Here is a 16,517-nt window from a genome sequence, read left to right as displayed (position 1 = left end):
GGAAGAGAGATCATATTCCATTTGGCTTTCATGAGAGTTCAATCTTTCAGAGGAAGGAAGTCAGGCTGGTTTCAGTATTTTTCATCAATAGATACAGGTGCTTCTTACTGAGGTTTCTCTGAGATAACACTTGTGAAAGTGACTGTCAAAGAGTTTAAAGGATAAATATGGTGATATTCTATATTTTTATTAAAGACTGTAGAGGCTGTGTAGCCAAAACCTGACATTGCTTATTCCTCTGCGCTATAGACCTCCTTTGTTGTTCAAAAGACAGCTATTTTAGGAAGTATGAAGGCTTTCTTTTAATGAAACTATAAATCCACATTTTTTTAAAAGATTTACATCTTCAATAGGAATAAACGGCTTGGGACTGAGAGCCACAGAGGAAGTCAGAAAGTATTGAGTCGAGCTAACGCACTGTTGGTGTTTGGGGGATTTGTTGACAATAACAAAAACATAGAAAATTGGCAGACTTATCCTTTAATATCAGAGAGCGTGCATGCAGGCTTTACTTGGGTTCTTGACCTAGATATGAGCCACATGTGTTCCTACCCCCTTTCTGTCTCTGTGATTCTAACTTGTGTTGTCCAGTGAAAATGATGTGTGCTTAAATGTTTCTTTTTTTCTGTTTATTGGAGAGTAACATTTAACACGAGTGTGGAATTGGATGAGCCCATATTTTCTGCCATCTGTTGTGCAAATCAATCCATCTGTAATTTGTGTTTTATTCCCAATGATTAGAGCGTGCTTATGAAGCAGCTCTCTAGTAAAATAATTGTTCATTTTGGTTGGTGAGATGATTAGAAAAGATAGATATGATGTGACCAGCTTAATCTGTAAAGCAAAACAGCAATGTACTGTTTGTGAGACTTTTGATTTGATTTTGGTTTTACATAAATATATATATATTTTTTTATGAATGTGTGCTTTTTTTCATAGCTTCTACTGTAGATTATGTAACACTGAAATAAAAATGTCATCAGTCCTTTTGCAGGGACCACAGATGGAAATATTGTCTCCAAAACCATAGTAATAAAAGTGTTTACAAGCTGCAAACCACAGTATATGATTTATCATGAAAGCAATGTATATTATAAGATATATATTATAAAATACAGAACCATTTATAGATAATAGAAACAGATGGGAATGTCAGTTGACAACCAGGGCATGCCTGGAAGTCGGAAAACACCAAGAGAACCTATGAACTTCGTGCTTAGTACCATAAAATATTCAAACCCACCAGTGCGGTATGATGTCATTTAAAAAGACAGTACTTCTCAGAGAATACTTTGCAGAACTACTTTAATAAGTCGGTGACCCAGTCGCCACTGCACTAATATCCATCTTCTCTTGTCTCCGCTCATATCCGCTCTCCTCTGTCAGACTTTTACATCCATCTCTGTCTCTCAACAAGGGAGTTTGATGCATGTGATCCACACTGCTATGATAATGACTCACTCTCTAATTAGCATCACTAATCAACTGTCATCATACTGGCCCACAATTTCCATGTGTGTCTGTCTCTCTTTGTCTAAATTTGGGGATTTACGGTTGGTTGCTCGCTCATTATTTACACTCAGTTTTCTTTGTTTAGGAGAGTCTTTGAACTCGATCAAAATACAATTTTTCATGAGGCCATAAATGATGATCTGATGAATGCAGTGATTCCATAAGTGACTGATGCAGTTTAGTTGATGTTTGAGTCCCTTCAGTTCCCTCTTGTCCTTGCTCTCTCTCTCTTGTGTAGACTCACTTTAGCTGCAGCTCTATCTGTAACAGTCTCTTACAATCAGACAGAGGCTGGATTGTGATGTCTCTACCAGAGTGTTATTCTCTTTTCTCGCTCTGTCTCTGTCAGCTCAGTTTTGTCTGTGTGCAAAGCCTACAACTATACATGGTGTTTGATGCCATTCACACACCTCAGCTTGTTGTACCGTGTGATGTTTCATTGTTTTGACACTGACGGTGTGTTGTCTGTTCATTGTTGGAAAGATTTAATATTAGCTTTGCCTCCTTATGTGTTGTTGCATTGAGTATCTTTCTATGATGCCACATCGAAATTCAGTTTGTGCAATTGAATATAATTTTCTGATTGTTTTGTGTTCTCTCTGTAGGTGCAAGAACAAGTTATATCCTGATAACCTTCCTCGTACCAGTGTGGTGATTGTATTTCACAATGAGGCGTGGAGCACGCTGCTGCGAACCGTCCACTCCGTAATCGACCGCTCTCCACACACACTGCTGGAGGAGATTGTCCTGGTGGACGATGCCAGCGAGAGAGGTATACACACACACACACACATGCATACACACAAATACCAACACACACAGATAATTCCTTCAATGCTTGTCCCTCTTGTTTGAGGCTTAGCCTATTTTTTAAGAGCTACTGTATGATTTTACTGGGTTATGTGTGTGTAGCTGCGTTTGTGCATGGGTGTGTGCATCTGCGCTGTTGCCCAACAGCCAGTCAGCATATATGCGCTGTGTGTGTCACTCCACCCTGTGCAATGCTGTTAATCCCTGTTTGGGGGAGATTAGGTCTTTAATTCGCCAGCCGCAGGGATTACACTCTGTTATTACCCTCAATCCCCCCCAGTCACCACCACACATCACCATTTCACCCTACAGGACCTCAGGTTAGATGGCGCAAGTCAGAGGGTGTGTGTGTGTGTGTGTGTGTGTGTGTGTGTGAGAGTGAAGGGAGGGGTGCTCTCCGCAGGTATGAGTGATGTCAGCAGGCATGCTAAGGCACATGCACATAAGCACACATTTAACTTTTGATCTCTGTTGCTAAAGAAGCAAGGAGAAATAACCTGTAATACAGCCTCTGTTGTGTGTGTGTGTGTGTGTGTCTCTGTCTGTCTTTGTGTGGGTTTATTTGTACATATTGGATTTTTTTTAATGCATATATGTGTTTCTTTGCGTGTGTTAGATTTTCTAAAGCGGCCGTTGGAGCAGTATGTCAGAAGGCTGGAAGTCCCTGTGAAAGTGGTGAGGATGGAGCAGAGGTCCGGTCTCATCCGAGCCCGCCTCAAGGGAGCATCTTTCTCCACCGGCCAGGTGTGTGTGCGCACATATGCACACACGTGACATCCACCACCCGCTGACCTGCACTGCATATGGTGTATGTAATGTGGGGTTTGTCTTAACGTTTTCTCTCCGTGTTTCTAGGTCATAACCTTTCTGGATGCTCATTGCGAATGCACAACAGGGTGGCTGGAGCCTCTGCTTGCCCGCATCAAGCAAGACAAGTAAGACATGCACACTCACACAAACACACACACCATTGGTAAGCACAAAAAAAAAAAAAAATCAATAAACTATTGTTGAGCCTGCAGGGGGCTTGCCCTTTGTTTATTTGATGCTTAATTACTCATTCTCTGTTTACTGCTTCCTGCAAACAGGTACCCGCATACACACACAAACATACACACAAAGGGTTTACAAAGGTGTAATGAGTAATGAGTGATGGCTGATGGGAAGTCGCAGCATGGTCCATCGTTAAAATGCAGTTAATTCAGGAGGTGCCACACCTTGCAGATGAGCACTTACTTGTGATTGATGACCGCCCAAGGTTACGAAAAGCAGGCTGATGCATGTGTGAGAGGTGCTGTGTGTGTTTGTATGTGCGTTGATTTGTGTTTGTCTGTGCGTTTGCTGAAGGAGAACAGTGGTATGTCCCATCATCGACGTGATCAGTGATGATACGTTCGAGTACATGGCAGGATCTGACATGACTTACGGAGGCTTCAACTGGAAGCTCAACTTCCGCTGGTACCCTGTGCCCCAGAGAGAGATGGACCGCCGCAAAGGAGACCGCACACTGCCCGTCAGGTTGGTGATACAACTTCAACTGGATGATCCGCGTTTGACTCACCTCGTTTAAGTGTCATTCAGCATGTTGTTCAATCTTATCAGCTCCAGAGCTGCTGTTGTGCAGCTGACCCTGACCTTTGTCCTTCCCAATAGGGAGGACCTTTGTCCTTCCTACTGCTACCTGGCACACATGATCATACACAGTACACTCTGTCAGTCAGCTGGTTAAAATAACTTATATCCTGTGAGCTTCAGTGTAGCTGATAGGCATTCACAATTGATGTGCGTAGAGTAATCATATTTCACCATTTAATTTGCCACAGTCAATAATCATAAAATGTCATCAAGGCGAGAATCCTGAAAGAATACAGCAAAGACTCCTCTGTAGTTGAAGTCAAGATGTTTGTGTAAGACTCTGTAATTTTGTCCTGTTTCATTTCTCACGGGACAGGCCTTGGAACTAAATTCAAGAGTTTTCTGTATTTTCTGCCTGTCCATCATCTCTTCTTCCTGCTCTTGTTTCTAAGCAGGCTTGACGCTGTTATTCAAGGTCACACACACATATAATATCTTATGTAACACACTGTGCCCCTGTTTTCAGTTGTTTTTTCACAGTTCTACATGACAAACTTTTCCTAAGGGTGTCTTGTAAGTGCCCTAAAAAACAAAAAAAAATAGGTTGTAGTGTCAGGTCAGAAAATTAAGAAGTACTTCACACTAATGACACGATTTACATAAGCCCTGTTCTACTGAAGCAGTTCTACATTATTCAGAACACTTAAAAGCTACTGCACATAAACAACAGTCTTCAGAATGAAGTGTGTGTGTCGGCTCTCAGTTGAGCACAAGTTCACATTGTAGAAACTTTGCCAGTGTGAGTCAGTAGATGCATCAGTAGAGGTGTGATTCATAATATATTATATAAATGTGACTTTAACATCCCACATGTGTATTTGGTGTTAAATCCCTGCTTATAGATTGCTTTGGGTACTGACTTTTCATCAGCCATAGCAAGCTACAGGCCTTTTAGCTTTTTAGCCTGCAGACATGTTGCTGTTACACTCTGAGGAGCCTCACAGAGTGACAGTACAGCAGGAAACCTCAACAGCTAAACTGGTTGTTATGGCCACATCTACCTTGTAATTTACAGAACTGTGCAAAACGTCTTAGGTCACTTAGAAGGCGTCGCTGTATAGCTGTAAGCATTTAAAGTCTAGAGAAGACTTTCGGGAGATCTGAATATATTAAAAGCCCTTTTCAATTAGATGCTGTAAATCCTCGACAGTCTCCCACAGAGAAACACTTCACTTTTACAGTCTCAGTACAGACACTGAACTGTATTTATAGTTTTTGTTCCTTTTTTTAACATTTATTTATTTAGGGAAGTCTAACTTAGAGGAAGCCTCTCTTTTGCAGGAACGCCCTGATCACATTTACAGTTACACACATTCACACCTGGAAGCTGCCCAGTTCAACCACAGTCTGATCTGCCGGCCACTGAGCAGTTCCACTAGAGCAGTTGAGGTTAAGGGCCTTGCTTAAGGATACCTCAGTGGTGCTAATGAGGGAGAAGCAAACGCTGCTTTTTCACTTTCCCCACCCAGATTTATCCTGCCGAACTGAACCAACCAGCCAGTCACAAGCTCACTTGTCTAACCTTTAGGCCACCACTGCTTTGGATTGTAACGTTGTTTGTTTCTTTAAATGTCGCAGTGGGTTTTAGGCAATAAATAGTGATAAACAGTGATAAACATTCACTGCTTAGATAAATGGCTTTCTTCAAGGATTTACCACAATTAGAAGGTTTTATTTGTTTTGCTGTGATGTTTGAGTCTTGTAAAAAGTAGTTATTTCATTGTTAGCTAGAGACTTTAGAGAGTGTTCATATGTTTACAGTAAAAAGAGAAGCTCAAGAACATCTATTATTAATGTTTCCATAATAATTCACCACTCTGTTTAAGTCCTGTAGTTGTTATCTGTGATTGTTAGACGCCTGCATGCTTAACAGGCGAGTATTTGTTTTTCTGTACTTCTGCGTTTCTTATTATTTCCCACTTTTCAGCCAAATGCTGCACTCTGCAAACAAACCATTACCCCCCATGTTCTCAGGATATGTTTCATCCGTGTTTGTCCATTTGTATATAAGGTATTGTGTTTTCGTAAGCGAGCTAAGAAGTTAAACGAAAGCAAAAACAGGCAGTAAGGAAAATAAGCCTGATCTACAAAGGAGGAAACCGCTCTGAGAGGGGAAAATAGGGGAGTCTTTTCACGACCACCACAGCAACAGAGAAGTGAGCTGAAAAACAGAGAATGAAAAAAAAAAAAAACAGGAAAACGGCAAAGAACAGGGCAAGTGCAGTGAAATATAAAACTCTGATGGAATCTGTAGATACTGTGTGACCTTTAGAAACAGGGACTTCAGTGAACTGAGTGGCACCTCACTCTTCATTTACCCTGCTGTACTGTCTCTTCCCAGGACTCCCACCATGGCAGGCGGCTTGTTCTCCATAGACAGAGATTATTTCCAGGAGATCGGCACGTATGACGCCGGCATGGACATCTGGGGTGGAGAGAACCTGGAAATCTCTTTCAGAGTGAGTGAACACACCCGCAGCCAATTCACATGACGAGGGGTGGAACCGATCACAAAACTCACGGTTCGGATCATATCAAGATTTTGAGTCACAGATCAGATCATTTTTCAGATCAGCAAAAAAAAAAAGGGTGGGGGGGGAGAGAGACATATAAATAACTTTGCTTTCCATTTATTCTGCTGCTAAATTGTTAAATTAAAGTGCATTATGAGGCCTGATACCTTCTTCCTTTAAACATGATAGTGAATGAAGCAATGTCCTGTGTCCACATCATCAAAACTCGATGATAACTTACAAACATGAACACACATCTTGTCCTGTAGTTTAGCTTGTTGAACGAGCCGCCAAACAGTCACCAGGGAAAAGTGCACCGCTGACGTCAATTAGCAGCTATGTAGCTAATTAGCCGTTCAGCTGCAGCACATTAAATAGCGAGTAAACATATTTGAAGATGTCACTTCGGACCTGTTAGATGCTGCTTTGTTGTTGCTCTTCAAAATCCCTGTTAGCAACACGCTGTCCGTTCATGACTTGTTGCTACAGCAGTTTGTTTACTTTGTCTCCAATGAGACATTAAATTTTGCAGTTAATCTGCAGTTCACATGCATGCCAAACTGTAGGGGGGGGGATCCGTTCAGATCACAGATCAACTATGTTCCATTACACCACCAGACATGACTGTATTCTTCCATGCACTGGCAGGCATTCAGGGGTGTCTGCTCAGGTTCAGAAACACACACACACACACACACACACACACACATATTACACTTGTGAGTTTGACTAAATTGTTGACTAATATTTTGTCAAAGCATCATCCTGAGTGGCTCTCAATCAAACTTATTCAGACTGTCACAACACAGACAGGACCAGTCTGCGTCATCCATCCCCTAGCAGAGTTCACTGGTCAGCCTTTGCTCATATAGCGATCCCACCTTACAGTCTACTGTACTGAGCCTGTGTGCTAATGAGGTTTGTTCTCCACAGATCTGGCAGTGCGGGGGAACTCTAGAGATCGTCACATGCTCTCACGTGGGTCACGTGTTCAGAAAGGCGACGCCCTACACGTTTCCCGGAGGAACGGGACAGATCATCAACAAAAACAACCGGCGCCTGGCAGAAGTCTGGATGGATGAATTTAAAAATTTCTTCTATATCATCTCTCCTGGTGAGTTGAGATGTGTGTGTGTGTGTATGTGTGTGTTTGTGCTCATGGAATTATGCATGTTGTGCTCATGTGTGGAGGTTAATCTCTGTGGCAGGTGTGATCTATCCATTAACCCTGTGACAGTGCGATATTGCAGTGGTGACCCAACAGTGCGGGACAGGGGGCGGCGAGTAATTTCACGCTACGAAGCATCTATTAACTCACACAAACACACACACAAATACAGACACACACACACACACACTCGTACAAGCTGGCAGAGGAGAGACGACCAACAGTAAAGCAAAATTTGCTAAATAAAGAATATTTTTAGATGTGAAGCTCCTCATGGAACTGGTGAACTTTGGTTTAGCAGGCTGCAGGTCGTTTTATTGACAGCTGCTGAGCTGCTTTGTGATTGTCAGCCTGTTTCCCACATGCTGAACCCGAGCCACTTACGGGAAAGGAAAGTAACAGCAGCAACAGATTAGACCTGCAGATGTAGACACGTCGATGTCGTCACCTACATCATCAGTAACCAAAGGAATCGCTGCTGTGATTTTAACATGCAGCCACCTGCATGCACCGTTACAGCATGTAGCTTGATACTCAGGCTCGATTTTCATTTAGTCATTATTCAGTCTAAACTTGTGTTCATGTTAAGGCATCAGTATGCTCTAACCAAAGAGCTTATTGAATTGACTAACACTCCCCCCTACACTTATTGGATGTTGGAACTGGGTGGACTGGGTTCAACAATTACTGTAACTTTTCAAAACCAGCAATGCAACTAGCATACCCACTTCACACAGAGATTGACCAGGTGTGTGGAGGCAAGAGCAGGGTTTGAACTACTCTCTCAGGCTTTTCTTTACACAACTGCTTCCATCACTGTGATGGAGGAATGCTGGTCAATGGTCAACTCATCAGTGAAGAAAGTGTCCAGGAGCCCTTTGATGTCTTATGCTGAGAGTATTTATTGAACATTTGGCCAAGCAGAGGACAGAAACAATAAACATCAATGTGTTCTGCACTTAGATGTTGTCTCTTGCTGTTCTGAACATGAAGATCTGACTTTTTGCCTTTAACCCCAACAGATCATCTCACAGTATGAAAAATGAGTGTATTGGTTCATTAGTTTTCTAAACAAGGAACTGCACTTTACCCATGTTAGGTCAGGTCATGTTGCATGGAGCTTCAGGTCACCGTCAGCACAGTCTGGTTTATGCCAATGGAATCTACGCAATCACCTATCTGTGGTGTCTAGAGAGTCTCGGGCCATCTCCCTGACATTGGTTACCAGGACAACGCCGGTTCACTCTTTATCAGAGCAGCTCCTGCTTTCCCCAAACATCCAGACAGCTGTGCACCTGAGAGGAGGCAGTGTCTCTCTCTTTAAGATTTGATGTTGCTTACTGTGACCTCAAGGCCCATGCTTGACCCAGTGTAGCCCAGTTTGTAAACCCTTAAGTTAGAATTTTCCATAACAATCACTTTTTGAGTGTACAAAGAAGTGCTGCACTATGAACTCCTTGCAGGAGAGACTGTCTGAATGTGTGTGTGTCTTTATGCCCATATTTAAAGTATCATCGTGTCTCACTCCTCTCTATGACAGCAGGGTTTTCACTACTCTTTTGAATGTGGCTGACAACGTACAAAAATAGTTTATTTCGAACATAGCAGTGGGGCGGTTGTTGCTCAACCAGTCAGACTGACATGTACAGTATGTCCCATCTACATAACACAGAAGTGGTCAGTGGAAGAAGTGGAAGTGGTTCATAGCAGCAGTTAATGTTGTTGATGGAGGAAATGTGCTTGTTGTTATTCTTGTAAATCGACTCACAACAGCCTGTAAAATTGTAGCAATCTCACCCACATTTGTCACAGTTTGTCTGGCTCTGGCACAGGAAGATGATGTCTCCGATCTTAATCCTCCTTGCTAAGATCTGATTGGTTCAAGTTGTTTTTCCGGCTGAGGAAATCGCCACTAGTGAGCACAACACTAGACATATTTAAACTGTGGAAGAAACAGTAGATAAGAGCAGTAATTCAAAAGTCTAAAACCAGGATACATGACTTGTTATCTTGCTCTTCAATTAGAAATGTTCTGTCATAGTTCACACAATAGTCTGACCCTACACTTTGTTTTAAAAAAATGGAGCAAGGGATTCATCATGCTAATCAGCGAGGGAGCAGTTCAGTGGAGCACCAGTAGCTAATACTCAAGAGTGGAAAAACCAACACAGACACTCGCTGCAGAGAAGTTGACGTTCCTACAGGACTGGTTTGAAACATTTTTTATGGACTTTTCTTGCTGAAACTGGGTCTTAATTGGAATCTTCTGTAACTGTCACGAATTCAAGCCAGCCGCTGCCCTCTGTGGAGGAGCAAGCTCCACATTTCTAAACCCACCTGGTCTAAAGAGGTTTTTTTTTTTTTTTTTGGAGTAGTTTTTCAACATAGGCTTTTTCAGGTACTTCACCATCAGACAAGTGAGCTCTGCAGTTCAACAATATGGAGTCTGCTTTGCATCAATGACACTGTTTACCCTCATCCTACTTTACCAATGACACCCTTTAAATAACCCATATATGGAAAAATGCATTAAACAGCCATTCAGGAAACTGTATGACTGACTGTATGAATGCAGTTTGGTGCCAAAGTTACTGACCTTCATGTTGTGTGTGTGTGTGTGTGTGTGTCTGTGTGCGTCCAGGTGTGACCAAAGTGGACTATGGTGACATCACGTCTCGCTCGGCTCTGAGACAAAAGCTTCAATGTAAACCCTTCAGCTGGTACTTGGAGAATGTCTACCCTGACTCCCAGATCCCCAGGCACTATTACTCGCTGGGAGAGGTACGCTTATTCTACACACACACACACAATCAGAAAAACCACTATCTGGCTAACTGAAACAGTCGTTTACTGTAAGATCAACAGACACGCATGCGTCTATGATTCACCTTCTTTAGGCTTAAATCCAAGCCGACGCAAATTAACATGAATCTGTCTGGATCGAAGGGTGTGGTTTTATGGTTAGGTAACATCGTTGCTCACGGTGACGTCTGTGTGTATTCCGCTCAGATCCGTAATGTGGAGACCAACCAGTGCCTGGACAACATGGCCCGCAAAGAGAACGAGAAGGTCGGCATTTTCAACTGCCACGGCATGGGAGGCAACCAGGTAACACAAGACCAACACTGACAAAAAAATAAATCAAAGAAACCAATACTGAAACAAAATAACACATAAACAAAGTGGTTGACCTCAGTTCTCCTTTATATTTTTCTCTCTCTGTACTTAATCATTTAGCTGATATTGTGACATTCCAGTTGTGCAATAATCATGAAAGAGGGAAGTTCTACTAAGAAGGTGCAAGAGGAAAAGAAAAAAAGATTTGTTTTCAAATTTGCATCTGTTTGCGTGACTTGCAGGTTTTCTCCTACACGGCCAATAAGGAGATCAGGACGGACGACTTGTGTCTAGACGTGTCCAAGCTAAACGGACCGGTTATGATGCTCAAGTGCCATCACCTCAAAGGCAACCAGCTCTGGGAGTACGACCCTGTGGTGAGTGTGCAGTTGCACATGATGAGAATGTTCATGTGAGAAAACGACAAAAACAGATTTACACAATTACCCATCAATCTACATTTTTGTAGTAGCATACAAAAAAGGATCCTTCACAGGTCTGGGTACAAATACGAATACAAAATTGGCTTGTTACACCAGAAAAGTGTGGGATGTTTTTTTTTTTTCCATTTTAAACTTGTATAAACCAACAAACAGATGAAAGCAATCATGCAGACAGAAGTGCAAAAAACTGTTTCAATTTGCAGATTGGTTTAAACCAATTTTCACCTGGATCCATCCAAAAGTTGTTTTTGAGCACAGAAATACATCTGTTAATAGAAAAAATATAGAAAAGCTGATTCTGCAGCAGACTCCCTTTAAGTAAGTAAAGAAAATACAAATGTTTAAACTGAAGTGTTTGAGCTGCTTTTCAGGCTGATCTCAGTAATGTGTGTAAATAGTTTTCCTTAGATACACATATTTCAGACCAGCTCTCTTTTGAGTTAGTAAGATGTTTATTGTCTTCAGTTTTAAGGTGGTAAAGTTTTGTTGATGCAACGTAACCGCAGCAAACCTCACCTTGAAATTAAAGTCTAAAAAAATGTGAAAGTTTTGAAACTGAAACTATAAAGAACCCAATTCACTGACGTACTACTTCAGTAGAGATTTAGTTACACGCTCTTTTGAATTCAAATGAATCAGTAAAACACCTGGTTTGCATCCTCTCACACACACACACACACATGCTCTCTGTGTCTCCCTGCTGTGCAGAAGCTGACCCTGATCCACGTCAACAGTAACCAGTGTCTGGACAAGGCCAGCGAGGAGGACAGCCAGGTGCCCAGCGTCAGAGACTGCACACACACACGCTCCCAACAGTGGCTGCTCCGTAACGTCACACTACCAGAGGTCTTCTGACCACACTCCGCACACTCACAAACACACACACTTACACACACAGCGGCCCAGAGTAAGCAATCAGGGGAACGGACGTGTTTGTTAAAATTGGGCACTGGGAACGGAAAGACTTCCCACGAGGGGACTCGGGAAGAGAGGAGGACGGACCGGACGGTACTACCTCTGCTAGAGATCAGAGGGAGGAGTGTGTTTGACCCTCCTCGGAGCGAGAAGAGAGGAAAGACTCCCTCTAGGAGACGACTGTTGGCTGTTGTTTTACATTGTTTTTTGTTTTGTTTTTTTTTTTTTAAAAAAAAAGAGATTTTAACTGCGGAGAGAGTGACTCGCTCCTCGTGCGCGTGAATATGAGACTGGAGGAGGCGAGGTTCTGCACTCACAGCTTCCCTGGACAAAGCAGTCCACCCCTCAACTCATCATTTAACGTTTACTGTCTGCCTCTTATGAGAGAGAGTGTGCACTTATTTGTATGTGAATGGATGGAGACGAATGTATGCTTTGAGAAGGGGGCTGAATTCCTTGTTTATTTCTTTCTTTCTTTCTTCTTTTTTTATTTAATTTTGTAATGGATTTTAAAAATGAACTCTGGTGAACTCCTATGAAGAAGGGTGCATGTGTAAGTGAGCGTGCGTGTGTGTGTGTGTGTGCCTATGTGTGTGTGTGTGTGTGTGTGTGAGAGAGAGAGAGACTGTCCCGTGTGCCTGTGTCAGAGCCCCTCCTACAGTCTTGCAGCAGTGTATGTCTCCCTCTGGTGTTACTCCTCTGCATTTTCATCCTACAGACTGAAGCCTCTTTGCCGAGGAACTCCAAGGGACACGTTTAAAAAAAAAAAAAAAAAAAAGTGAGAGGACCGAACACGACGTCTGCCATCAGCAGAGATCTAGAGATAGAGAAATATGATGTTTGTGATATCTTGAGATTTCTATGTCCAGTTTTTACATGGCTTTGTGTGTTTCTACAGTCCTGTGAGAGTGCCACAGAGCAGTAGTCTGTCCGTCTATGTTGTCTTTAAAGATGTTTAACATAGAGCTAACACACACACACACACACACACACAGAGAGAGAGAGAGCACTCTAATTAATGTAGTGTTAAACCATAGAGAGCTCTCCCATAAGACACAACATAGTCACACACACACACACACACACATCCTGTATACATATAGGAAAAAGGCTGCAGCAGCCTGATAATTTAATCCATTTTGTCATATCTTCTTCTCAACGACCTCTTAAAAAATACACTCCAAGGGCTTCTTTCCTCCAGCGGAGTGTGTGGGTGTGCGTCAGTGTGGATGTGGATGTGAGCATGTGTCTTCAGTACTAATCCCAGTCCCATCAGCTCCCCGTGTACTTTTAGAACAAACAGCTCTCAGATCCCTCGCTGTTGGACAGCCAGAGCCCGTAGCGTAGACTTGATGGCAGATCAGCGTATCCCTGCTTCCGTTGTACAAAAGAGCTAAAAAAAAAAGAAAAAAAAAAGCTGCTTTTATTCTCTAATAAGAGCCGAGTCTCTGCACTCTCCTGAGGACACGTATACAGCAGGAAAGAGACTGCAGTTGTTAGAATAAGCAAATGTCGCTGAGGTGCGTTTGGAGACTTAATCAGGGACAGAATAAGGAGTGAAAAGGGTCGAACTGTGGATTACAAAGAGCACAGCAAGCAGCAGCAGACATATCTTAATCCATGACTACATATCTCACTTTTGTAAGCTCACCTGCAGTATTTCACAATGGTTTCTATCATATCTGAACGAGCCAGACAGCTCGACAGTAACATCAATGCGTCATTCTCATTTCAACCATCACGCTCTCTTTTTCTTTTTCCTTTTTTTTTTTTTTTTTTTTTTTTTTAATGTATCACTCCTGCCGCTGCGAGTCAGGGCGGGAGAGGTGATTTCATTAAGGCTTTGAACCATTTAGGCTTCCTCCAGTGGAGGAAGGGTTTACACATAAGGACGCGTCATCTATTCATCTTTGTTGTGGACACGGTAGCGAGAGGAGGCCATCAGCTGATTTCATGTCTGAGCGAATGACTGTGTGGTGAAGATGTGAGCGTTTCGACTGTGACATAGAGGGAGTGTATCGATTGTTCTGATTTTTTGGGGGGGGGTGGGCAGAGGCGAGGGTGGGGGAGGAGGGGGGGGGGGTTGAAGTTAATTGACATGTCCAGGGTTCCACACTGAGCTGATCCAAATGTAGACAAATAAAGGTGAAAAAGTTTACAGAACACGACAAGGAGAATGTTGATTTCTGCATCCTTTTGTCTGCACATACACACTAATAACACACACTTTACCTTTCTGTCTTCATAAACAGTAACAGGACGTCACTGACATCAACTCTAATGAAGGAAGATGAGTCATCTGCACAAAAATGGCAGTTAAAAGTGTGAATGAGTCTTTTCTTCACCTGGTGATTAATTAAATCGACTGATTCTTTTTTTAGAGGCTGATACAGATATGAATATTAAGAGTCTGAAAAATCTGATGATTTATCTGCTGATATCCTTTTTTTTTTAATAAAGAAGGATTGAGTTTGAGCTTCACAGTTCATTCTTCAATCTGCACTCAAGGTCTGCTTACTTGCTTGTCCTGGAGGTTTCAACCATATTTCACTGTCTTCATCAACAAATTTTTGTTGTCATGGAACCAGAGATGTTGAAGGTCTTCATTATTCTGAGCACTTTTAGAACTTCTCATCCATGTTTGCTTAAAAGTGGAGGTCTACAGAGCTGCAATGATTATTCGATTAGTTGATTGTCAGAAAATTAATCTGCAACAATTTTAAAAAAACTTTTAGCTTTCAACTTTTCAGCTTCTCAAATGTGAGTATTTTCTTTTTTCCTTAGTCATATATGATAGTAAAATTTAGTGTATTATTGATCAGACAAAACGACGTCTGAGCACGTCACTATGGGCTCTCAGAACTTGTGATGGGCATTTTATGGACCAAACGATTAACCGACTAATCTAGAAATTAGTTGGTAGATTGGTTAATAATGGAAATACTCACTAGTTCATTCCTGACTGTGGAAACACACTACAGTCTGTACTCAACATCCACTTTGTTTCATGTGATATGGTCAAAGTGGAGATTGTTTGGTTGATTGTAAAATCTGCTTTTCAAAAAACATTTTAACCCAACATGTACTGAGAGGGACATTTTACAGTTTGTTTCTTTTTACCCAATGAAGATCCAACTTGGACTAAAACATCTATTTGAATACATTTTGTGCCGGAGTATAATTACTCCTCTTCACATTTTACAGTTTGTCAGTTCTCTCTGAAGGACAGACGACATAATGCAAACAGTTTTTTAAATACCTCAAACATATATTTGCTATTTCTTTCCGGCAACTTCTTGCTACTCACCATCTGACATATATGCTGATGATCTAATGATTTAGTAATATGTCATTTTTAACTGTTAACACAGTTGCCTGCTTGAAAGAAACAATTCAGCTTTTAGCAGAAAGAGGAAGAGCAGCACAGAGTGTAAACCACACAGGCATGGGGTTGTGTGAATTGTGACGACCTCTGCATGAGCCACCCATGAGTGCTAAAAGATTATAATCTGTTATCTCCCCACAGTGAGAGAAGTACAGTGCTGCAGGAGAAGTTAGTCTAGACTGTTCTCTGTTCCTCCTAATAAACACGCCAGTGCAGTGTGAAGGTAATGGAGTCGGGCAGCAGACTCAGTGCTTGATTTGTGGAGAGTGGATTATTCAGACTCCTTGACTTGATCTGCTGAATTATTCATTTGTCAGGATTAGACCCACCAAGAGCAACCAGGAAGACGTATTGTTTAGACAGCAGTGTTTCACACACACACCTTTAATATTACGTGTTGATTCTCTGCGTTTTTTTGTTCTCAATGCATCTTCTGTATAGTAAAATCTAATCTAGTTTGATATTTTCATACTACAACAGCTTCTCATCACAGATTACCAATCATTCCAGGTGAAACTTTGTCTCCAGCAGGGCCAAAACTGATGCATCAGACTCAAGTTTCACGGTTTTAACATTTTATAAAAGCAAGAAAAGCCGAGAACCTCAGATGTGAAAGTAAATCTGCAAAACCTGAACCTGTTCCCCTGCTTCCTTCTGGTCCTGGGTGAAAATTAATCTGCCATGTACATCCAAGAGAAGTCCTCTTCAAGGAGACCCCGTCTCTGTGTTCCTCTGTGTTACTGAAATGAAAGATTCTGCCGTTAAGGAGATTTAGAGATGGGGTGAGCTAAGGAAGACTCTGGTTTTAATGTGCTGATTCACAAGAACTGTGTGGAGTCTTTGATCTGGAGAAATGGATCAGAGACAAATCAGACCGCAGCCCGGAGGGGAAACTCCAAGAAAAGACAGAATATTGAAGCATTTTCAGAAGAACAGAGTGAATTTATGAACTCCATCTAATTAATTTGTTTTGAGCGTTTTATTGATCCTTGTTTGTGAAATCAGCTTTATATTTTATT

The 16,517-nt window shown here is 41.9% G+C and overlaps 1 protein-coding gene across 3 annotated transcripts in view; it reads left to right on the top strand.

The window, feature by feature from the left end:
- galnt1 (UDP-N-acetyl-alpha-D-galactosamine:polypeptide N-acetylgalactosaminyltransferase 1) overlaps positions 1 to 13,899 on the top strand; it is a 45,955-nt gene extending 32,056 nt beyond the window's left edge. For all 3 annotated transcript variants that reach the window (XM_067601605.1, XM_067601606.1, XM_067601608.1), the window contains 10 exons: positions 2,118 to 2,284; positions 2,939 to 3,066; positions 3,178 to 3,257; positions 3,670 to 3,840; positions 6,299 to 6,416; positions 7,404 to 7,584; positions 10,280 to 10,419; positions 10,648 to 10,746; positions 10,998 to 11,132; positions 11,907 to 13,899. In XM_067601605.1, the coding sequence (XP_067457706.1) occupies positions 2,118 to 2,284; positions 2,939 to 3,066; positions 3,178 to 3,257; positions 3,670 to 3,840; positions 6,299 to 6,416; positions 7,404 to 7,584; positions 10,280 to 10,419; positions 10,648 to 10,746; positions 10,998 to 11,132; positions 11,907 to 12,053 (1,366 nt within the window). In that variant the 3' untranslated portion in view covers positions 12,054 to 13,899. The remainder of the gene's footprint in view (positions 1 to 2,117; positions 2,285 to 2,938; positions 3,067 to 3,177; positions 3,258 to 3,669; positions 3,841 to 6,298; positions 6,417 to 7,403; positions 7,585 to 10,279; positions 10,420 to 10,647; positions 10,747 to 10,997; positions 11,133 to 11,906) is intronic.
- The last annotated feature ends 2,618 nt before the right edge of the window (positions 13,900 to 16,517 follow it).

This window comes from Thunnus thynnus, chromosome 10 (assembly GCF_963924715.1).
Source record: "Thunnus thynnus chromosome 10, fThuThy2.1, whole genome shotgun sequence".
NCBI classification, from domain to species: Eukaryota; Metazoa; Chordata; class Actinopteri; order Scombriformes; family Scombridae; genus Thunnus; species Thunnus thynnus.
The sequence above is the reverse complement of the archived record's forward strand: the minus strand, read 5'-3'. Positions and strand labels throughout refer to the sequence as shown.